At 39.2% G+C, this 17,276-nt stretch overlaps 1 protein-coding gene across 7 annotated transcripts in view; it reads right to left on the reverse strand.

Moving 5' to 3' along the window:
• Positions 1 to 17,276, reverse strand: part of TENM1 (teneurin transmembrane protein 1) — a 769,900-nt gene that overhangs the window by 55,180 nt on the left and 697,444 nt on the right. For all 7 annotated transcript variants that reach the window (XM_058032978.1, XM_058032976.1, XM_058032977.1 and 4 more), the window contains 5 exons: positions 16,620 to 16,887; positions 11,170 to 11,313; positions 6,324 to 6,573; positions 5,449 to 5,469; positions 1,785 to 2,017 (listed from right to left, as the gene is read on the reverse strand). In XM_058032978.1, coding sequence (XP_057888961.1) covers positions 1,785 to 2,017; positions 5,449 to 5,469; positions 6,324 to 6,573; positions 11,170 to 11,313; positions 16,620 to 16,887 — 916 coding nt within the window. The remainder of the gene's footprint in view (positions 1 to 1,784; positions 2,018 to 5,448; positions 5,470 to 6,323; positions 6,574 to 11,169; positions 11,314 to 16,619; positions 16,888 to 17,276) is intronic.

Genomic DNA, 17,276 nt, shown 5'->3' on the forward strand with positions numbered 1-17,276 from the left:
CCTACAGAAAACAGTTTTCTTTACACTGTTTGAATGTAATTTCAATAGAAAAATGACATCTTCTGACTTGACAAATATTTCAAGAACAAGCAAAATAAGTGATCCAAAAGAATCTCTAAAACTGTAAAGTATGGGAGACTTCTCTGTTTCTTAATAAGGATCTATGGGTACCAGGCAAACACTTCCTTCTACTTTCCAGGGTTATTCACACTCTTACAGTTCAGGGGAAAACAAGGGCCTGTAGCTACTTGGCTGTTACAGTGCTACACTGATTCCACTGCTGGGGACCACGAGCTGATGCTGAATTTTTTTAGGGCCTGCACTAAAAGGGCATGTGGCTGTCCAGACTTACTCAAGATTAAAATAAAAACCTAACAAATTGGATCATTTCAATCTGATGTTATTTAGAGGAGATGCATAAAATTAAAGCACCTGGGAATCATTGTCTGAATTTGCCAACCGAAGAGTCTGCTCACAATTTCTTTTTCGTAATTGCTAGCTGCCCAAGAACACCTGACTTGTGTTTTCATTCCTCCTCATTTCTTTATTACAAGAACCTTCTATTAAGGAAGTAGGTATGGGTATCTTTAAAGTAAACAGTGTATCACAACATTTTCATCAACGTATTTCCCCACTAAGAAAAAAAAATGGAGCAACTGATTGTATTATAATTGGATATCATCAATTGTAATCAGAAATAAAACATTGATCACTTTCATAGAATCACAGCTTTCTGATAAAGGATCTGAAAACCTTTGTTTTCTACTATTTTTAGAAGTGATTCATAACCTTAATTAGCTTCCTGAGATTAACATTTATTTGTACTTACCTCACACTTACCTTCTTTCATTAAAGACACACTAAAGTCACTCTATAATTACAATGTGTCTCTTGCTAAACCTTAAACCAGGATTATTTGCTTGTCTTAGAGGTATTTCTGCCTGGATGTACATTCTCATTTCCTACTGATGTACAGCCTTCCTTTATTAGCTGAGGAAAAAGAATCAAAGCCCTTCCTTGGAGCCAGCTGTGAGCAGGCGCGGGGGAAGCGCAGCTCAGCCCACGCAGGGCTCTGCCTTGGGAGCTGCTGAGTACCCTTTGTTCCAGGGATTTCAGTGGGAGCTGAGGGTGATCAGCTGCTTTAGAGCACCAAATCCAGAGACTTTATCACAGTTCTAGTGCACACTGCAAGGGGATTAATTGTGGCTTTGGTGGGGATTCGAGGCTTCACAAGCATTTTGCCTGTGACAATACTGGATGTACTCTGACAGGGAGGCTGCAGTAAAATGCTTATTTCATGTGCAGCAGGGGAGATGCTCATCTTTTGCACAGTGTGTTAATAAGAAAGGACAAACTAGAGTTCCAAATAAACTCGATTTTGTTTGCTGATTTGAACAGCCCTGACTTACTGTGTATGAGTAAGCTCTGTTAACATTACAAGGCTCACCTGATGCATAACATCTAAAAAATGGATTTTGAAACCATATAATTTGCTTAAGAGTTACATATAATTAAATGTTGCCACCTTGCAATTGAAAGGTAATGAAAGAGGAGTGTTATCATAGAGGGAAGAGTAATCAGAGGATTCTAGCTGGAGCCTGCAGCCCATGCTGATCTCTCATAAAGGACTGGCTGTATGGCAGACATGAGTAAGCTTCAAGAAGTGATTTGGCTCAATAGTTGGTTAAATCATTGCCACAGACACATTTTTGTTCATCCAGTTGCATCCCAGTTCCTAAATAATGACAGGAAATGCAAGTACCCCAGACACAGACTCTTCTTACCTCTTGGGCTGTTGAGAGAGGCCTCGGACGCCTTTCCACCATCCCCACAGTGACTCTGGTCAAAAGGAAGGCACTGATCACCTGTTCCTGCCACCACATCTGCATTTTTGGCCAGATCTTTTGTTTCAGTGAGAGACTTTGCTTTGTAGACTTTTCTGGTGTTGGTATCTGATAAGTAAAGGGACTCTGACACTGGATCAACAGCCAAGTAATATTTATGTGCAGGACTTGTACTGAAACAGAAGAGAAGAGCATCAAAGTCAACTTGTTTTTTTCTTGTAAGTCTCTGTGGCAGCACAACAATTGTACTCTACTTGTCTGAAGACATCAGCTCAGAGATCTGAAGAGGACAGAGGTGTAAGTGAGAGCAGCTCAAAACACCACCAGCGTCCTGCTACAGAGCCTGACCAGTGAGTTTTGGGTCAGGAGCTGGGGCAGAGACTGGTACTGGGCAGTTGGTCTGCCCATCTGCCCATCAGTACCAAACCACTCAGGATAAAGCCAAATGGAGTGAATTCAGCTTAGCTGTAATTATTACTATCAAAGGCAAGATCATTTTTCTATATCTGATACCTCCTAGTACTCTTGGCACTCAAAACAAATCTATGAGTTGCAGCAAAGTGAATCACAGGCTGTTCTGGATGGGCACAAATACCCACTCTTGGTTATTTTTATCTGTTTCTAAACCTAAGGAAATATGAAGGTGTGAAATATGGTGCCTTAATTCATGCAGACTCCATTGTCAGGAGCAAGGCAGAAGGCCAAGCACTGTCAGTGCAACCAGGGATGAATTAATGCACCATAATTCATGCACTGTCACTGCCTTATTGAGATTATAAAATGTTATTTAAAAAAATATTTACATATGTTAATTAAATGGTGGGGATCATAAATTCTAGTCTGAAAGTCGAGCTGCATCTTATTATCTAGTAAGACTAAGTTTCTTTTTCAGTGCAAAGTTAATTTCCAGTTAGAAGAAATTTTTTAAGCACATGGCACACCATGCTAGTGTCCTGAGCCTGCTGAGCCTGCAGTGGGGCCTAACTAAAAATCCAGACAGAGAGCCTTTAAATCACACAGCTGGTTACTGAAATGGTGGGAGAGAGGCACAGACTGAGAGTTCAGGTGCTCAGAAAATATTTTTAACAACTACTGTGTTCCTCTAAGGGGAAGGAGGAGATTTCTGGAAAGTGGCTGGGTTCTATATGCCCAGTTAGATTAAAGAAATTGCAAAAAATATCCCCCCCTTCTTATTTTTTCAGGAGATATTTTATTAATATTGGTACAATTAACTAACACTTAGGACTGCTGCAACAAAGTTGTGAAGTGAGTTCCTCTTCTCACCTGGGCCAGTCCTGTTTGTGGTGGGTTTGACAATGCTCAGTGATATTCCCAGAGCTGGGGAACAGATGTGAAATGCAGTCCTAGGAACCACAGGGAATGAGAGGGCAGTGGTATGATGAAAGATGAGTAAGAGGATGAGCTAAAAGCTATTAATGCCAAGGTATCACCACTATAAAATTTGTTTGTTGAAAATATCAAGAATCATTTTTGCTCTCTGGATTGAGGTCAGGAGTCACTGGCCAGCCAAATTATGACTTTTAAATAAAACATTTCTATGAAAAAAGTTGCAAGGAGAATTCTAGACTTTAAATAAACATGTTGTTCAGTATGCAGAAAGTGCAGAGAACCAGGGGTCACTCTATATTCTCCTTGTAGACACATTTTCTGTCATCCCTGTTGTTAGATTTAATAGACCAGCTGTTAGAAAACTCTTCATGTTTATGCTTAAAGCCTTGCATACTAAAATGCTTACAGAGTATAGTAAAAAATGGAACACAAATAAAAAAACTTTCTATTTTTGCAGAAGATTGTAATTAGATATAAATCTGAGTTGATTTAAATTAACCTTTTGAAAACTATATGAAGTAGAATAGGATTTAAAATTAAACTTTGCAGTACTGTTCTGTACTAAATTTTTCTCTGTACTTTTCTCCAGGTTTAGTTTCAATTTTTACTAGTTAAACAGCTTTGCTATAGCTTAATAAAATCCTGATGACAAGAAAAACAAATGGGATAAGGTGTTTGGAAACCCCAAAAATAAGATCAGTGGCATTTTCTGTTTACTGGTTGCCAAACTCTCCCTTTTTACACAGTATTGTCTTTTTTACATGATAAAAAGAACTCTTTTGGAGGCTAAAAGTTATGTAGAGGAACTGGATTTTGAAGCCTTTTCCTGTCTGGACTGTCAGGAGTCATCTTTTACCTGCTACTTCTACATGTTTCTTTAAGCATTCTATAAATTTCCACCATGACTATATCCTTTACAGCCTCAAGAGAATGGCACACAGTGGGATTGTTGAGTACTCCCCTATGACCTCAAAGACTACATTAACTTCAAGTGATTTCCTCTTATTTTCTATAAAATTTGCTTGGACAGAACAGTGACAGAGACATTATTATTGTAATTAATAGGGCTGGAGTACTTGATATTGTCGTAATTAATTAAGGTTGAAGCTCATCTCAAGAAACAAGTACTAGTAATCAGGTATTAAAAAGAAAAAAATCTACTTTATGAAAGAAACCTCTAAATGTAAAAGTTGCTTTATGCTTTGAATGCATTATAGAGAAATTTAGTTTACAAACATACTGGTCAGTTTAAAGCAAGTGGAAACAACCCTTCAGTTAAAAAATGGAACTTTGCACTTACAGCTAGGAATTCTTCTTCCTTTTTAAGTTTTAATTGTAAAATATATGAGATGTGACATAATCTGGTAAATAATTTACAGTACTCAATAGCAGTCCTGTGGCTAAAGTGAGCAATTCCAACCAATACTCTCATGCTGTAAACACAGCTCAGTCCACACTCTGCTCCCTCCTATGCCATGCAGTTACTGTTTCATACTGTACTAGTGCTGGTTTATTTATCTCATTTAAGTACTGGAATGCTAAAAAGTTTATTTCTAAGGAGACAGAGTGCCTTGCTGCCTCTTTCTAGCATGCAACATCACTTCTGCAGCTGGACTGTTGGAACCAACTCCCTCACCGTCTGTCGCAGAAGCCGAATGTGCAATGTTCATTCCTTTAAAGAAATCCCTAAACTGCAATGCTAAAATGCCAGCTGGAAGGGGAGAAAGCCACTTGCTTTGTCTTTAACTGGAGCAGCAAGGACTGAGCTTTGACACAGCAGCTTCAGTTCTGGGCTCTGCTGTGCACTCTGTAACTGGCAGGTTTTAAAGCTCATGGTACCCCAGAACCTCTGAAGCACAGAACACTAAAGTACAGTGTGTTTCTGTAGTTTTAAACTATTTTTTTAGGAGCTAAAGCTCTTGTTTCCTAGGATGGCTATATCTATGATCAGTCAAACACCATGTGAAATGGGTATGACAGCTATGAAATGTACTCTCAGTGTTCAGGTTTAAACCTGTCCATCTCTTCTTGGTGATCAGGAAACTGATTTTTAGAGGGAAACTTTACTCCTTTAATGAGAATAAATCAAACTTTCTGAACTATAAAGAAAGGTGAATTTAATTAACATTTGTATTCATTACCATTTCTATTTATTAAATTCAGAGTGTTTCTCTATATGCTGACTTTTAAAAGGACTTTTGTAAGACTGTCTCCTCGAACGTGGTTTACATACCAGTTATTATATTTTACTTACCTGTGTCTTGTGTCTCTATTCCTGGAAAGGCAGATCAGGTTTAAAAGGAAAGAGAAAGACAGGAATGTTAGTCCCTGACAGAACTGTGCTCTTTGCCTGACTGCTCACAGCCCTGTATCCCACTAACAAAATACTGTTTATCCTCTTACTTGGTATTTCTTTCTCTCAAGATGTTTCCTTTGCCCTGCCCACACATTGCCAAGTTAATTCTGAACAATCAGCACACAGAATCTTCACCAGCAATGTTAGCTAGGTGGATGTTAAAAAAGAGAAATTTCATATATTAATGTCCAAAATATTTCCTGCCTTCCCCTGTGTGCCTCAAAGGGAAAGGGAAGCTGAGGTGATAATTACAGGGGAATCATTAAGGGCAGCCCAGGCTCAGCCTCTGGCATGTCTGTGATGCCAGGTTTGCTCCTGCCTGCTTAAACTGAGCCCCATCCTCTGCTCATGAGAGGATTAACTGCATTCATTGTAAACATGTTAAGTCTATAGGCCCAGACCTGACATGATACTCTGCATGTTTGCTGTGGAATTATGCAGCTTTCTCCAAAAATACACATCATGGTATACTTTAACTATTGGAGAAAATGTATGGAAAACCTCACAGCTTTATTAATTCTGCAATTTGCAGAAATTCATTATGCAAGACCTGTTCTACATGCCACTTAAAACATACTATTTAACTGATAACTCCAAGTAGGTGTAAGTTTTCTGGTAAGTTGGTTTGATAGTTGATGACACACATGGCCACAAAGCAACCACATGTGGCTATTTCATCAAGTCCCATGGGATAAAAGCTCACCCAAGTTTTCACAGGCATATCACAGCCAGGATTATGCACACTGATCAGAGAAAGCCAATTATTTTTTTACCTTAATTCTAATATACCAATGGAATTTCCAGAGGGGAAGATCCGTCTGACATAATTGAAATCCCCAATATAGACACTTCCATCAGGCCCAGAAGCAAGTGCAACTGGGGCAAAGAGTTTGCTGTTGAGGGCAAGCCCATTGCAGTTGGAGCAAGAGACACTCCTCTGGTGCCCATTGCCCATCACAGTGGAGATGACTGGAGGCTGCTGGGAAATGAACATGTTTTCCCCATTTCCTTTGTGCACAATTCCTAAAGGGAGGGGAGGGAAGAAAATAGAGACAAAATAAGCACATGTATGGCATTTAAACTGTTCTGCAGGTTTGGGTTACAAAATCCTGTAGAAAACCAGATTACCGAAACAGCAACAAACATCTGATATTTTAAAGTCACAGGGTTCCCCTAATCTTTTCCAATTTTGCTCATCCCAAGCTTCACCATTTTGTTCAGCAGTGGCTAGTGGCTATTTTAAAGCCAACATCAGGAGGAAAACTCAGGGTTGGTTAATGCTCTAAGAAATTGACTGCTAATTGCAGTGCTATCTGATTTCTTGGGGATTACTGCTTTAATATTCATTTTATTCATAAATTTTTATTAGGTAGCAGAGGAATTTCTTAGGCAGTTTGAATATTTAATTACAGGAGATTAATAGCAGGACCACTCTGCATTTTTCACAAAAGAGCACCGAGTGGCAGTACAAAATCAATATTCAAATTCAACTGTGAGTCCTTCATGGTATATGAAAATGGTGCCAAGTGCAGCAAAGCCAAGTTAAGAGTCAAGGAGCAATTGTGAGGCACCAGTGAGTGTCTTCCCAGCAATATCCTCCCTTCTGCCATAAAGGCTAGAACAGGTTATTCTAGCACTGCTCTGCAGCATACACTCTACAGCATACACTTCCCAATTACTAGGTTGGTGATACTAGAACTAGTACAAAGATGTATTTTCTCAAGCTGACAGCTATAGTGTTTATTTTAAGTAACAATGTGGTAATATATTTAAGAAGTATCTTTGAAATGACATGTTATTGCAAGAATTTGGCTACTGCAAAGAGAAGATAGGTATTCTTTTAGATCCTAGTCCAAAATTTCTTATTTCCCTTGAAAGGCCCAGTACTTCATCTGAACATTGGCTCTATTAAAGGAACAAACACAAGGGAATTTACTTTCTGGAGGACTCCTGCTGGGAAATGAGAATATTCTAGACACTGCAGGAAATGCATGTTGAGACATGTCTGAGTTTTCCCAAGGTACAGCAAATGTATTTATGTATTGTCTCTACCAACTTCTATTTCAACTATTTGTGACTTTCGGGTAAATCTGAAGATAAAATTCACCTTGGAAATTACTGAATGTTGCCACAGCTATTTTGAAGGGAATTATATTAAAAAAAAAAAATCTATGAATGATAGAGGACAGAATGCACAGATTTGTTTGAATGATGGCTTCAAAAAAAGGCATCCTGGAAATATACCAGTAAAATAAATGGCAATATTGTCTCTTATGCAGTGGACAAAAATACTACGAAATGAAGATGCCGCCCTTTGTCTGAAATTACAATGTTAAGGTAATCTTTCAACATCCTCTTACAAATGCCAGTAAATAATTAGGACTCTGGAGAATATGTTTTGCTGTCAATAAATGTAAGTGTGTGCTTAATATCAGGCTCTCAAGCTGCTGCTTTAATTTCAGTTGATGCTCTGTTGCACTGGGGTTGAAATTACCTTAAAGCATAAAGTTCCTCTAAAATTACTCCTCCTTGCCCCAGATAAATAAAAATGGAATCAGCCCACTTTCCCATCAGAAAAAAAATATCAAACAACAACCCAAAAAATTGGTTAATAGCACATTCATTTGTATTCATGAGATGCAGGTGTCTTTAAAAGACATCAGCGTAGGAACTAATATTTATGGTATCTGTTTTCTTCTTGATTATGAGAAATGCCCTGATGATCTTCCAAACTGACAAAAACCTTGGTACCAGAAAACATTAAGCTCTAATCATGTCAAAAATTAAAAGTGATCAAACCACCAAATTGGTGAGGAAAAGAAAGTGGGAAAAGAGCAGAGGAGTGTAGCTGAGAACAGGATGCGATCCTTTGTTAACCTAACAGCCAGACTGATGCAAAACTGCATACATTTAAAAAAACTGAGCTTCCAGTGACAGCCACATTGGAACAATACTTGTTATTTCACATCAATTCTGCTGGAATCAGGCAGATTTTTTTTCTTTCTTTTTGTAAATCCTTACATCTGGCAGTAGAACACAGTTTTCACTTGCTAAGGTTTCTACATGTCAATACAAGTACTTCCACATTACTATGAATGGCAAGTCTGTAAAATTCCATCTATTTCTTGTAATTCAGTTTTATTTTGTAACTTCTCAAAAATGAGTGACCTTCATGGGGAGGGAAAGAAGAGTATTTACCCTGGCTCTAAGCAGGAATGCTGTGCACAGAAGCAGACCTGCTGGGCAACCAGGCTAACAGCTGAAGTTAGATATAAGCTCTTCAGGATTAGTAAATCAAGCAAAATGCTTCCACTTTTAGTTTGAAAATAAAATTGCAATTTGCAGTAGAGAATGTTATATTCCAATGATGTTTCTGTAGTTAATCCAGTGACAGTGTTTCAAAATCATAAAAGTTTCATCCTTCTAAAAAGAGCAGTTCTTCATACATACAGAGGAGATGCTTTAATTAAAAAGTGAAAAATCTTAATATATTCATACTCAAGCAGGCTACTCAATGCTTTTCATATCTGTCATGGTGGCATGGAGATAAGTCTAAAATACATAATTCTAGTTTGAATCATATTCTTGTCCTTATTTAAAGCCCATGTTATATATCTGAAATGGAAGTGCAGTTCACTTGTTTCTATAAGACCAGAAGCACACTTGTTATTTTTATCCTTTTGGTTACCACAGTTCATTATTTTGTTTTGTTGCTTTAATATGAACCTACAGGCTGCTCTGGCAGGTGTGCACCAGCTTTGTTATAGTAATTGTTTTTCTGCCCTTAGCTGTTTTTCTAGCTGGTGTAAAAGAGCGAGATCTGGGTGCTCAAAGCCTGTAACAGTCCTGAGGAACCCCTGGCACATCCCTGAGCCTGGGCTTTGCCAGCTGGCTGGAGATGCTCTGACATGCAAACTGCAAACAGAAGAGCCCCTGGATTTCAAGTCAGATGTCCCTATGCCCTCTCCTTCCCTCCTGTGTCTGCAGGTGATGGGTAAAGGTGTTTGGCAGCTTTCTCTGCCTTCAGCCTTGATGGTGTCCAGCACAGGGGGAACATGTGAGGAAGAGGAGCAGGTGCAGGGAGCTGCACATTCCCCATCCATGCAGTGGGCACAGCCCAGCTGATCTGAGAGGAGGTGGCTTGGGGCTGACAGCTCAGGGCTCTCTGGCATTCTCAGCCACCCAGCTGAGATGGGGACAGGAACCAATTTGTCACCACACTCCTCGTGCTCAGGAGAGCAATGGCTTAGCCCAGCTTGGATTATAATTGTGTACTTTACAAAATCTCAGAACATGTTAGTGCCTACAGGGTGAATTGTGGCAGTAACCACTGCAGTTATCAGATAGTCATATAAATTAGAGTTACTGCCAGCAATTTAGTCTTGAAATTAAACTATGCAAGTGGTAAATTGGCACTAAGGAGCAGACTATGGGACTCACAGTTGGGGGCTCAGCTGACTGAGGTCAGATTTCTCTTTGTTAAATGTCAATAGCTGGCATTTAAAAGAGACAATCTATACAAACCAATAAGACAGGGAATGAAAGAACTGCTGTTTAAAATGTCAAACTATTTTAAATCAAAACAGAAATCCAGATAATTTACAAACTAAATCTGACCTTTTGTATTTGGAATATTTATACTGTAGCTGTGCATTCAGCAACAGAACTTGTAAAACTTGCGAGCCATACATCTGTGCATGCATCTTCATCAACAGAAATTTGCAGATGGAAATAGATTTTATTGGACTGACTCTCAGCTGGAGCAAATTGAGAGAACTTTTCTGAATCCAATACTCTGTTGACTTCTAAGTGCTAAAATATGACCTCAAGTTTCTCTTCTAGACAATGAGATATCTGTTTATTGGCAAAACCATATATAGTTACAATAACTTATCTACAAGTATTGTTTTAATAATTTAGTTCCACTAGTTCCTGATCACAGATGGTCATAGAGGAAAAGAAACCTCCCCAGGTGTAAAATAAAAGCACTGGAAAAAAATATTCAAGCCTCCATAGCTGAAGAATATCTCTGCAGGGTTAATGTTATGACACCAAAAGCATTTACAGAGTTTTTTACTTATGCTTTGAAATGTGTTGGATTGCTTTTACTAAGGAGTGACTTACTGTGCTTCTGCACAGAGTGGGAGCCACAAAAACTGCACAGGGGACTGGCAGCGTGGCATTGGAAGTGCTGCTCTGTGATCAAGCAGGGTTTGTCTGCCTGGGGCTGCGCTGCTACAAACTGGTGGCAGCCATAGGATGAATTTGGGGTGAAGACATTTCACTGGGAACGTGACACACTACAGACTGACCTGAAATGTGGCACTTCTATACCAGCTGGGTGAGAATGAACCCAAATTAGTTTGCCCTTTTCCCATCTGAATGACCACAATGTGTTAACAATTGCAAGAGTCAGTGATATTAATGTTTAAACCCTGGGAGCCAGAACATTCAAAAAATCCTTTCAGATGGCATTTACAGTTCAGCTCTCAATACATGAGGGTGCACATTCAAAGAGGATTACACATTAGGAAGTGTAACACTTAAAACCTGAACAATTAATTCCTTTAAAATTTGCATTCTCCTTCTGCGTGGGCAGTTAATAAAGGAGGGACTTACCACTTTGTGGATTTAATACATGGTGTTTGTTTATAGACCAGCCACCCAGATTTGAAGCATCCATTTCAAAGCCTTGAAGGATTACTGTTCTCTTCTCCCACAGAATAAAATCAGGACATGTTTCATATTCATATCCCACCGACACTGCAAACAAATAATTAAAGATCTCTCAGTTTACCTTTTCCTCTGTGAACTGCTAGGCACCTTTTCATTCCAGGTTTTGATATTCATCTGTCAAGTAATGATGCCACTAATTTTCCTCTGTCTGATTGCTATTGTATGGTATTTTTTGAAAAAGAGTTTTAAGAGATTATTATGTTATTACAGCTATAGTTACCACTGCTTCAAAGCAAAAAATAGTCTGTGGTATCAGTTATGGATTTCATAAGATTATAAATCTCCTCCAATGACTCCTGACTTGATTGTTCATTGCGTTTCTGCTAATTACCTGAATAACTGCTTAAACAGAAAAGAATCCATGCTAAAACAAATTGGTTTAAATTTGTTTGCAGACTATAAAAATTATAGTTAGGCAGAAATGGATTGACAAGCTGAACATTTCTAGAATTATACATTTATCTTAACAGGCTTGCATATTACCAAGATACCTGATGAAAAATCTTGAATTTCCCTAAAGATGGTGGGTCTTGGGAACTCAAATTGACTAAAATCCTTCTCCTTTAGTTTCCATAAAACAAAACAAAACTTGAACTTTTTGATATCTCTAACATACCAAACTTTAAAAAAAAAATTATGTCTGACTTTACTGGATTTCAGTGAAACCCATTAATAAATGAAGAATAATTTTTGATATAAAATTCCATAATTTGACCTTGGAAATACTGAAATAGTTCAACCTTTCCAAAATAGAAATTAAAAAAAAAAGATTTTAGGTTACAAAATTAAAAAGATATTAAAAAATTTTAATAGTTTCTTTTCACTTTTTCTATTTAACAGCTTTGGGTCTATTTTACTTAAACCATAAATAGTTTTAATAAATTCCACCTAAATTCCATTACTGTATGCAATCAAAATATTCTGACCAGCTCTAACAGGGAACATTTCTGTTTGTAAGATAAATGTTTTATGGCAAACTGAAAACTGTTCCTTACAGTAACAGCTCTAGAGCTCCTTCACTGTTTTAGCAGAACCTGTTTTTGCAGCTGAACTCTGACTCCTAAAAATCACATTTCCTTAAGTACTGTAAATATTGTACATTTCAAACATTACAGGTTTCAGTTTGAGGGTCCAGCAGTCGCTTTGTCCAATTCCTCTGTTACAGGAGCTCTTACAACCAACACCAGCAAAGCTTCTGGGTTCACCCTGAGCTGAGAGCCCAAGAAAGGGCAGGGAACTTCCAGAGCAGCCACATCCTGTGCTGGCATGAGTCAGAAGGGTTCAGTAACTAAGCACACTGTTTTCTAGGTGTTAATGCAGAGAGAAGATAAAGGGCAGAGTTTTCCTCTGAAGCAACCTCACATTTGCCACCTACACATTAAAATTTTTCCTCCAGTCATGTCCTTAACATGTTCAGCCCCAGGTCAGCTGTGTGTGCCCTTCAACACAGCCCCTCAGCCTGGCTCAGGGACCTGCCAGGGACACACAGGACAGTAACCAGCTGCTGGGAGGGACCGTGCTGGGCGCTGGGCAAGGGAGGGATAACCACTCACAGAGCCTGGAATCTGCCCCCATGGATCTGCTGGGGCATCTTTACAAGGGCTGGAGCTAACTCTGTAAACCTCAGTATTCCCTGCCAACAGCTGATGTTTCTGAGCTGCAAAATTCTCTCCAGGGGTTATATCACCCCCTTTCTTAGAAGTTCACTGCTCCCTGCTCTCATACTGTGCATAGCTGTCATTTTGTCCCCTCTCATCAGTGACAGACATATGGACTACACTCTCTGTGTGTCTACAAGCAGGTTTCTATGTGAATTTACCCATATTTATGAAAGACACCTATGCTCTGTGCTCCAAAGAGAAATATCTGTGTGATCTTAGAGCAGGGCCTCCTGATCCATCTAACTGGGAAGTCCTGGTGTTACTCCCATGAAAACTTCCTATCATCAGTCATTTTGCAAACAAAGTAATCAAGGCAAAGCACAACACTGGTAAAGTCAGTAGGATGATTATAGTGCCATGTGAGAAGTATTTTGTTAGGCACAGGTTTTGAGAAATGTAATTTTGTAAGTGAAATTAAAATCTTGGTCAGCTTACCCTCGTTGTGGGGTGTTACTTTCTGATGCAATTAATTCATAGCACTTTTTTGAGGTGACTGAGATTTCATTGTATAAATGTGAACTTGAGCAACTATGGCTTTAGATTTTAAGAGTCAGCAAGTACTGTTCTTTGCAGTCTCAAAATGGATTTCAAAAGATCTACTGATCATCTGTATCAAAACCCAATTCTTTTCATACCACTATTAAGAATAGTCAGTGCCAGACCTACAGCTTAAGGGCTTAAGACATAAAAGACACCATTAACCAGAACAGTAACCTCGACTTCAGCCTCCCCTGAAATATTTGTACTTATCTGCATTCATCTTCTTTGAACAATGAATAAAATTCAACCACAGCACCAGGTAGGGCTGCTGGAGAGCTCATTTATGCTCATCCCCAAGAGAGTTCATTCTTGCAGACCCCTCAGTGCTGCTGTATGGGATGCAGGGATTTGCACGAGTCTCTATGGAGTTCACAGGAGCATTTATTGAGGATTTGACTGAAATCCTTTCCCTGTGTTAGATTACAAGGGGACATAGACTTTACCACCAGACTTTTGTGTGTCAACATTCACATGGTGCTTATTTATTCAGAACAAAAAATGCTGCTTTGTCATCTCAGTTGTTACTCTGAGAAAATGGCCTCTTGTGAGGAGCTTGGGGACTGGACACATGCCAGCAAACATTTCTCCATCAAGTTTAAACAGAACCATTTGTATGTGGAAATATGCTCAGAAAGTCTTGTTTTCTGTAACTGGTTATGTGATCAGTGCTGTCAATAACCCCAAAGAAAAATATAGATGTTTATAGTATTTAGAAAACCAAAAGCAGATGGTTATAATCCTGAGTTCTAAGACTTCAACCTGCTCCAATTTAATTTAATTAAAATGAAAACTGAACAGAATGCATTATTAAATATTGGTAATATAGTGGCAGAAGAAATTATTTTGACAAAAATTCATATAATGCATGCAGATAAAGGTCCCTGAGTAACTACAGTGTGTCAAATTAAATAAAGCTTTATTGGAATCTAACAAAGCATGCGAGTAATGCACTTAAAATATCAAGATTTTTGCTTCTATTTTGAAAGAAGCATAATTAACCTAACTCCAAGGAATAAAAAAAAATTAAGCAGCAATTAAATAATTTAATAGCTGTGAACCCAGCACTATTGTGCAAGCTTTATTCATATTTAAACACATGAAGCTCATCTACTCCTAATTTGGGAAACTAACTGCAGTATCATTTCATGAGACGCTATGTATTTGAATTAACATGTTTTAAAGTCTGGATATGTACTGGATTTCCCAATCACTAGAGGACTCTTAGATGATGCAGTGGGAGCAGTGTAGCCAACTGTTCCCTGTCAAACATGAGACAGTGACAGCCTCTGGACACAGGGCACACATAGCTGTGCTGGGGAAAGCCCCAGGTGGCACCTGAGACCCACCTGGTCCTGCCTGATCACCCATGGCAGTGCCAAAGGGCAAGCTGGAATACTTTTTTTATTTCTGGAGTTGCACAAATATGTGCCAACAACTCACCTGATACCTTCCCTTGCTGCGAAAACAAAAGGAACTGGTATCAGCAATGGGACAAGGCTGGATTTGCCCTCTCACAGGGTCTCTTGTATCTCAAGAGGCTGAGAAGGGCACTGCTGCTCCTTGCCACACACCACACCTGGGATGTTCAGAACCTTGGTGGCTGCAGTGCCAGCACCTGACTGACTCCAGGAAAAAGTTGGGGAGTCAGTTTCTGAGGTTGGAGTTTGGACTTCTTTAGGCCAATGCAGTATGTGAGCTACAGCTGGAATGAGAAGATCTGAGCTTCTGCATGAGCATTCATAGCAGATCAGGAAACTAATGAAGCCAAAAATGTATCACTTATTCCTTGGTTGCTTCAGTTTTCAGCTGAATTTGTTCCTGATCTGGCTCATTTCACGATCAAATGAATGTGAGTGGTGGCCCATGGGTAAGGAGAGAATGTGGGACTGTCCCTGCAGGCAGCAGCTCGTGTTGTGTGGGGTCAAGGAGACAGCAGGACCACAGCTCTGAAAAAACCTTCATCTAACCTTTCCTTAGCATACTGCATTATGTAATCACACTGCACAGCTTGGTGTCATAACCCATCATGGACATCCCTGTCTGTCTATGCCTGCATCATTCTCAGGGAAGAAATGCCAAGGAAAATGCTGAAATGCTGCTTTTCCCCACTGCCTCCCCACAGAGGCACCTCCCAGACCACCTGTGTGGGAGCACACAGTAACACTGTCACACACCAGAGCCCTGGGAGCTGCAGAGCCTGCCTGGCACCTTTTGCCTCTGCACAGGCCACTCTGCATGGGCAACACAACAGGTCCTGAAGGAAGTTCCTGGCTGCCCCTCAGAACAGCATTTTCATATGTGGAATGAAGCATATTCCTTGAGAGGGTGCACAGCTCTGTCACCCCTGCTACTCTTCCCTGACAGCCTGATCTGCCAGTGCTGCTGCTTATTATTGCCCCAAAAAAAGCAAACAGAACTGCTACCGAAGTGAATGGGGTTGATTCACAATTCTAAGCTTTGCTTGTAAAGTAAGTAATTCTAATACAAAGCATCTATCAGTCCATTAAACAACATAACATCAAATTAAATTAAAAAATAGAAAGCCCTTAAAAAAACAAATAACAAAATTAATGGAAAAAAAAATGCTGGCTAAATAAAATGTGTTTGCACAGACAGCACTTTTGTAGCAACTCTCAGAATAGCCTGTGCTGCTTGCTGAACAAAGCCTATGAAACATGATGATTTTTGGATAAACATCTTTAAACAACAAATCAATTAGTTTTAACTATTGGGGACATGAAACATAGTAAGAAAAGATGCCCAAAAGTTAAAATTTTGAAAACCCTAAGTGGAAATGACATTTTAAATGTCACAGCCAAAAAATGACAGAAACAATGACACACCAAAGGTCATATTCAGAGTAACATTCAAAAACAGAGACAGCTGAATATAATGCCATTAGTACATAACCATTCTCTGAGGGAAAAAGGAATTTTCAAATTGATTAAATTAGAAAGATGACATTGGAAGAACAAGAAAATAAATGTTCTTGGGAAATCATACAAGTCACTTCAGTGACTTTAGCTAAAGAGGCATTTGATTTAAAAGAATGTAGGAGCAGCAACAAAATTTATCTGCCATATTTTCCTGGCTTGATGTATGTGATGCTTACATCAAGGTGATTGTACATACCCATTGCCTCAGCCAGACCAGAAACCTTCTGTCCATATATATCTGTCTTATTCCAGGCAAACGTGTACACCAAATTGGCTGCAGCAGGAAACCACTTCTGAAGCAGACGACCTTCAACAGCAACGATCAGATGGACTTTGGCCATTCCAGAAGGGATGGTTGAGTGGGTCAGAATAATGCGCAGCAAAGTTTTATAGCCCGGGGTCCGACTGCTGAGATAACTGAGCTTCACAAAACTTGAAGGAATTGCAATTTCCTCTTGGACCACCTTGGAAAAAAACAGATCATTGTATCTATAGCCAAGAAAAATGTAAAATTGTAACAGTAAGACAAGGCAATTATTTCACATTTCACAATTATGATGTGAACACAGCACCACTGAAACAATTGGGTTTATTTCAGCATTGCAGTAGTCAGGCACAAATGGCAAAATGTCCAACATCAGACACTGCTTGGTCAACCTACTGGATTGGCAGGCTGTTAAAGAGCCTCTTCCTCTGATGCTTTTCTCTACTGGGGAGCAAATACTGCATCCATGCACATATTCTTACATATAAGCTGCACAGCTTTACCTTGTCTTAATTACTTGATTTACTTAACAAGTGCTCTTAACTGGAATACAGTAAATTTTTTTTAAAATACACACACAGCTTCTAT

The sequence above is a fragment of the Melospiza georgiana genome, chromosome 12 (genome assembly GCF_028018845.1).
Source record: "Melospiza georgiana isolate bMelGeo1 chromosome 12, bMelGeo1.pri, whole genome shotgun sequence".
NCBI classification, from domain to species: Eukaryota; Metazoa; Chordata; class Aves; order Passeriformes; family Passerellidae; genus Melospiza; species Melospiza georgiana.